At 48.1% G+C, this 7,016-nt stretch overlaps 1 protein-coding gene across 1 annotated transcript; it reads right to left on the minus strand.

The window, feature by feature from the left end:
* Positions 1-3,519: 3,519 nt before the first annotated feature.
* LOC110944901 lies at positions 3,520-6,554 on the minus strand. The gene is made up of 3 exons (XM_035974198.1): positions 6,040-6,554; positions 3,863-5,357; positions 3,520-3,609 (listed from the first exon to the last, which is right to left on the minus strand). Exons 1-3 carry the CDS (start codon positions 6,552-6,554, stop codon positions 3,520-3,522), a joined length of 2,100 nt encoding a protein of 699 aa, XP_035830091.1.
* Positions 6,555-7,016: the final 462 nt, after the last annotated feature.

Here is a 7,016-nt window from a genome sequence, read left to right on the forward strand (position 1 = left end):
TTTCTCAAATAAATGCGATTGGGCTCCTTCGGATTACCCATTTCGAATTTGTCTGTAGGTCTTACCGTGTTGAGCCTACGTTTGAGATGTTCAACGCTCTCTACAGCGTTACGTATGCCAACGGGTTTTACTCCTTTCAGGCTAGGATGGGAGTTGCTCAGGTGTGTTCAGTTCCGATAAAGGGCATTCATGATTGGAAGCAGAAGTTCTTTTACATTCGTCGGGGTGTGATTCCGGCGGATATGTCATATCGGCAAGTGGATCAAGGGGTCCCTAAGGTGGATGTTCTTCCCAACTATGGCGATCAAGACTGGTTTAAGAAGATAACTGCGAAGCCGACTGCTATTTCTCAACTGGATGAGATGGCTTTAGTTGGTGCAGGGATGAGTTTGCTGTGGGTTCCTAAACATCCACTGGGTCAGCCAGCGTATAGCCATAAGGGCAAATGTATTGTTCTTTCATGTCTTATCGCTTGATTATTTCCCTTTATGCTTACTATGTGTCCTTATTTTTGTTTCCATTTTGCAGTTGGTTATAGTTTGTTGAATGCCTTGGACCCTAAATCAGCGGGTGCCATGGTTGAAGCTATTCAGGCTGATGGGAATCCAACGTGGTTGGAGCAAATACGAGACCGTTTTCTGCATCCTACCGATGCTAGTTTGAGCAGATACGCGAATGAAGTTCTTGGTGAGGATGACGGGGATGACTTTGTCGACTCTGGTCGAGAGGAAGTCGTCATCCTTTCTAGTGGAAGTTCTGACCGGGATGTTGAAGATCTAATATCTCATTCCGCGCGTGCAGGTACCGCGCCCGGTGGTGTTGCTGAGCCGGTACATGGGTTTGCTGAGGATGATGACGATGCGGAGGCATCTATTGATCCGTCTGCCCAGTTGGAGACGAGGAAAAAGGCAAGGACTGAGAAATCTGGAAGAAGGGAAGAGAAGAAGGAGGGCGGAGCTGCTGGATCTTCTCGTAAGCAACCTTCTACTCCTCCTTATCTAGATTATGTGGTAGTGTCTGATACATTGTCTGGCCTAGGCCCTGGGGAGGTGCGTCAGGGGTCGGATCCTGACGATAAGGCCACTTTGACTGAGCATATGAAGAAGAAAGCTCTCGAGGATCACAAACGACGCCTTGATGAGCAGGCTGCTGCTGTTTTTGCTGCCAAGAAGGCAAAGCTTCAAAAAGAGGTCCCCCCAGCGCCCTCAGAGTCTGAGATTGATTTGGGCGTGTTTAGTGGGGGTCGAGGGAACTTGTTGGAGGAGATATGGGCTGCCTCTGCTCCTCTTCCTGGTAATTTTTCTTTCATTGTATGTTTGTTGTATCTTTCTTGGGATTGCTCTTTAATTGTTGTCTTATGGCAGAATCTAAGACTAGCAAGAAGCCGCGGCCGGTGGATATTTCTCAGATTACTCCACCTACCTCTCCTCCTTCGAGGACTGTTGGCTTGACCCCTCCTCGAGATGATGTTGATGTAACTGTGAAGGGCGGGGAAGGGTTTGAAGGTATATTTGAGGGAGGTGACGCTGCTGGTGGTGATGTTGGTGGAGGCGACGGTGCCGGAGGTGATGTTGCTGGAGTTGATAAGGGTAAAGGTGTTGAAGTGGAGATGGAGTCTAGTGAGACTACTCCGCAACAAACCATTTACACAAAACGTCCTCCTGGTGGGGGTGGGGCCACATCTGGCACCGTGCGGGACTCGTACTTTGAACATATTCCTGATGATTCATGGGGCAATCCAGCTTGTGATGATATGCCTCACGTTCCCCGCTGGAGCCTGACTCAGGGTTCTCGCATGGAAGATTTGAAGAATTGTCATGAGTTTTTCTCTTTGTCTCTTCCGCCTGCAGAGAGAATGTTTCAGAAAAACCGCAGCCGCTTTGCCCTTTTAGATGATCATGTTAGGGCTGGGGTTAACTTCTTTGCCACTTCTCAGGAGATTCTTCGCGAATGGCGATCTATGGGAGAAGAAACTCTGGAGTTTGAAGAGGCTAAGAAGGCGTTTTTTGAAGAGAGAGAAAAATTTAACACAGAGCGAAAAGGTTTGCAATGGCGGGTTGCTGATGCTGAGCGGAAACTCGAAGAGCAGAAACAGTTGAACGAGCAAAAACAAAAGGATTGGGAGTCGGCATGTGCTCGTACGAACGCGGAGATGCAGTCGCAGCGTGATGCTATTGTGCGGCTGTCTGGTGAGAAGACGGCCCTTGCGGATGAGGCTCATCAGGCGCGTCTTGCTGCGGAGAAGAAAGAAAAAGAATACGTTGCGCGGATCGATAAGCTGGAGCTTCTTGCGCAGGAGAAGGGTGCGGAGTGTGAAACTGTTCAGCGCCTTCTTGATGAGAAGGCGGCTGAGTGTCGTGCTTCTGAGCTTCTTGCTGAGGAGGCCTCAGCTGATAGTAGGTGGTTGCTTTCCCGCGGCGTTCCTTTGGTAATGTTTTTGGTTTCCTCATTTTGTTTTTGTGTTTGCATATTCTTGTTCTTATTTGGTCTCGTTCTCATGCAGCTTGCTGATCGTATCTTACATTCTGATGAACTTGCGCGCTATATGTTTGAACTGGGTAGGGCAGGGTATAATAGTGGACGCAAGTTTGGGTATGCTGAAGGTAAACTTGCGGCGGTGAACAATGAGAAGGATTTTCACTTCGAGCTGTATAAAGAGGATTGTGATGCTACTTATGCTGCGAAGCGAAAAGAGTTCTCGACGCTTGATTTAGCTGTTGTTCGGGCCTCTGGGAAGTTGGCTCACAAGGCGAATGGGGTGGCTTTATTGAAAAAGGCCTTGGGAGAAGATGGCGATGATGCTGCTGGAGGTGCTGGCTCCAGCCATGCGTGATAGGTTGTTTCCGGCCTGCGTGCCATGTGTGGCCCTGAAATGGGCTTGTAATGGTTGTTTTTGAGACAATTTGAAATTTCTTACATGTGGTGTTATGTATTTGACAGATGTGTTGTTACTTTGATTATGGTTATGCAAATTTTGAAATCGTCATAATATGTGCATGTTTTAATTACTTTGATTAGGTGTCACGAATGAATGATGGCGCTGACAGGTGATGTTGTGTTACTACAACGTTTTTATTCTGTCGTTTAAGTATGCGCGCTTGCATGTGACATACGAAGTGATCGAGTTGCAGGTTGTTGTGTGAGCTCAGCTGGGATCACAGCCTTGGGAGCATTACAATGTTTAGTTGCCTTGCTATCGATATTTTCGTGTTTATGTGGGCACGAAGTTATGTTTTTTGGCGTTTTGTAGGCTTTGGTTGTGTTTTCGACCCGGCTGTGCACTTGGTTGTGACGAGCCTTGGAGGTCTACAACGTTTCCTATGGTCGAGCCATTGATGTTTTCGTGTACGCCCGAAGTAATAAATGCAGTTGTGACAAAAATTTTGCATGAAGTAAAGATAGCCAAACACTTCTTGTATTAGGTAAATGTGTCGGCGATTCGCCCTATACGATTACATGTTTATATGTAGCATTTTCGTAACTGTTGGGCATTCCAGGTTGGTGGAACCTCTTTGTCGTTCATGGTGCGTAGCTTGTATGCCCCCTTGCCGAGGACCTCATCAATGATGTACGGGCCTTCCCATTTGGGAGCCAGTTTTCCCGGTTTTTCTGCGTTGGACGCTTCATTGTCCCTTAAGACATAATCGCCTGGGTTGAAGGTGCAGATCCGGACTCGGGAGTTGTAATATTTTTCAAGCTTTGTCTTGTATTTGGCTTCATTGATTGCGGCCATCTCTCTCCGTTCTTCTAGGAGGTCCAGGTCGATCCTCCTTTCTTCTTCGTTATTGATCAGATTCATGGAGAGCATTCTCGGAGATGGAAGCCCGATTTCTGCTGGAATCACAGCCTCGGACCCATAGACCAAGCTGAACGGTGTTTCTCCATTGCTTGTCTTGGGCATTGTTCTATGGGCCCATAATATGCTTGGTAGCTCGTCGACCCATCCTCGTCTTTTTTCACCGAGTCTTGCTTTGATGCCATCAACGATGCTCTTGTTGACTGCTTCAACTTGATCATTCCCTTGCGGATGTGCGACCGACGAGAAGGTATGTTCAATGTTTAGTTCCTTGAACCATCGTTCGAGATCATCTGCTGCAAAGTTTGTACCATTGTCGGTGATGATTCGGAGTGGCAGGCCGAAACGGCATATGATTTGTTCCCAGATGAATCGTTTAACGACTGCCGATGTGGTTGACGCAAGTGCTTTTGCTTCCACCCACTTGGTGAAGTAGTCGACCGCGACGATGATGAACTTGACTGCCCCCGGAGCTTCTGGGAAAGGGCCCACCATGTCTATGCCCCATTGTTGAAAGGGCCATGCGGTTGTTACTGGCACCAACTCGTTTTTTGGACGCATGGTTTTTGGTGCATGCCGTTGGCAGCCGCTGCATTTTCTTAATTCCTTCACGGCATCGAGGTGCATTCCGGGCCAATAGTAACCGGCGTTCATTACTTTTGCCACTACCATGCGCGGCCCGGCGTGGATGTCGCAGATGCCTTCATGTACTTCCCGGATCAGATAATTTGCGTCGTCGGCGTCAACACATCTTAGCAGCGGGCCGAGATATGACTTTCGGTACAATATCCCGTCCGCCATCTGATAATGTTCTGATTTATACTGGATTTTCCGCGCCTCAGCTTTATTTTCTGGAAGTATCCCGGACTGTAAGTACATGATTATGGGTGTCATCCAGGACGTGGTTCCTGTTTGGATGACGCTGACTTCTCGGAGTGGGACAGATGGGTTGCTTAAAACTTCTATACGCATGTCTTTAGCTAGGTGCTGGAAGCTTGTTGACGCAAGCTTGCTTAGGGCGTCTACCGGCTTGTTTTCACTGCGGTTTATGTGGTGCACCTTGTAAGAATAGAAGGTTTGCAGCAACGTCTTTGCTTGGGTGAGATAGAGTGCCATTATGTCGCCCTTGGCTTCGTATTGACCATTGATTTGGCCTGCTACTAACATGGAGTCCACATGTGCCTCAATGTGTCGGACTCCCATTTTAATTGCCAAACGCAAGCCGGCCAGAAAGGCTTCGTACTCTGCTTCGTTATTTGTGCTCTTGAAGTCTAGGCGTATGGCGTAGGTGAACTCGTTTTTGTCAGGGCTTACTAGCCGTAGCCCCGCGCCTGCCCCATCTTCGTTGGATGCACCGTCTGTATACAGCAGCCATGGCTCTTCGGTTTGTTTTTTCTCCGCTTTCTCCATCGCCTTACACTCTCTGTCTTTGTCATCCGGGACTTCCGTCATGAAGTCTGCCAAAACTTGGCCTTTTATCGACGGTCGTGGTCTGAAGACTACGTTGTGTCCCCTAGCTCTATCGCCCATTTGGCCAACCTTCCTGATATTTCCGGCCTTGCTAGGATATTCCCAATATTGTAATTTGTTAACACGTGGATGACGTGATTGGCGAAATATCGGCGCAGCCTTCTTGACGCGTGAATTAGTGCAAGGACAAGCTTTTCCATGATTGCGTATCTGGTTTCTGGATCGGTTAAGGTTCTGGACACGTAGTACACAGGTGTTTGGACACCTTGTCGATCGACCAGCAATACGGTTCCGACGGCCTTGTCGGAAGCTGAGAGGTACAAGACCAAAGGCTCTCCTTTGTTTGGTGCGGTTAGAGTTGGCAGCTTGATGAGACAGTCTTTCATCTCGCGGAACACATTTTCTGCTTCCGGAGTCCATTGGAATTGGTTTTTCTTCATGCAGTTGCGTAAGGTCTTGATGAATGGGAAGGATTTTGCTGCGTGGTTGGCTAGGAATCGATTGAGTGCTGCCAATCGTCCTGCGAGCTTTTGCATGTCTTTCACGTTTGCTGGTGAAGGCATCCTCTCTATGGCCTGGACCTTTTCTGGGTTCACCTTAAAACCATCTTTAGTGACTATGAAGCCCAAAAACTTTCCTTCCTCCATTCCGAATGAGCACTTTGCTGGATTCAGTTTGATGCTCACGCTGCGCAGCGTGTTGAAGGTCTTCTGAATGTTTGCCAGCATTGCGCTCTCTTCCTTGCTCATGATCACCAGATCGTCCATGTATACTTCGATGTATTACCGATGGCGTCACTGAATGTTTCGTTCATCAACCGTTGGTACGTGGCACCTGCATTCTTTAAACCGAACGGCATTTTGGTGTAGCAGTATAGCCCCGTTGGCGTGCGGAATGCGGTTTTATCTTCGTCTTGAACAGCCATCTGGACCTGATGGTATCCTTTGTAGCAATCCAGAAAACATTTCCACCGGAACGTTGCTAAAGAATCTATTTTCTCGTCTATGTCTGGTAAAGCATAGCAGTCACGGGGACATGCTTTGTTCAGATCCTTGTAGTCAACGCACATTCTCCAACTACCATTCGGTTTCTTTACCATTACTGGGCTTGCTACCCACGTTTGGTACCGAACTTCCCTGATGATTCCCGCGTTTAGCAGTTCCAACACTTGTTCTTTCATTGCATCATGTTTTATATCGCCTAGGTGGCGTTTGGCGTGCACCACTGGCTTGGCATCTTCGGAGACATTTAGACGGTGTTCTGCTATATGCCGTGGAACACCAACCATATCAGCCGGTGTCCAGGCGAACACGTCCATGTTGTCATGCAGTAATTTCTTTAGCGCCGCACGCGTTAGATCAGACATTGCGGGTCCCAGAGTGACTGTTTGTTCTGGGTACGCGCTATTCAATACCCATTTTTCTGCCTCTTTGCGCGGTGCGGGCTTGCTTGCTTTTGCCGGCCTGATTTCGTCTGTTGCTAGCACTTCCTTGCTTGCGTATATCAACGCAATGCCTGTTTCGGTTGGAAAGCCTATGGCAGAATGTGGTGCGGAACAGATCATGCTGAAATCTCCTTGGGATTCTCGTCCTAAGAGGATGTCATGTCTTGAATGTGCCGGTAGCACCATGAATGTGACTTCTTCGGTTCTTGAATTTCTCCCATCAGAAAGCAATACTGGGAAAGATATTTGTCCTAGGGGAAAGACGGCCTCATTGCAGAATCCAGTTAGTGGGTAATCGACTGGTTC

The sequence above is a fragment of the Helianthus annuus genome, chromosome 6 (assembly GCF_002127325.2).
Source record: "Helianthus annuus cultivar XRQ/B chromosome 6, HanXRQr2.0-SUNRISE, whole genome shotgun sequence".
Taxonomy (NCBI): Eukaryota; Viridiplantae; Streptophyta; class Magnoliopsida; order Asterales; family Asteraceae; genus Helianthus; species Helianthus annuus.

Bases quoted from the DNA above. Each gene is read 5' to 3' on its own strand.
- LOC110944901 (XM_035974198.1), bottom strand. From the start codon at position 6,554: ATGGTTGGTGTTCCACGGCATATAGCAGAACACCGTCTAAATGTCTCC. The intron at 5,358-6,039 runs GTATACATGGAC...GGAATATCCTAG, and splicing joins GCCATCGGTAATACATCGAA to CAAGGCCGGAAATATCAGGA. The intron at 3,610-3,862 runs GTCTATGGGTCC...CGTCCAACGCAG, and splicing joins GAGAAACACCGTTCAGCTTG to AAAAACCGGGAAAACTGGCT.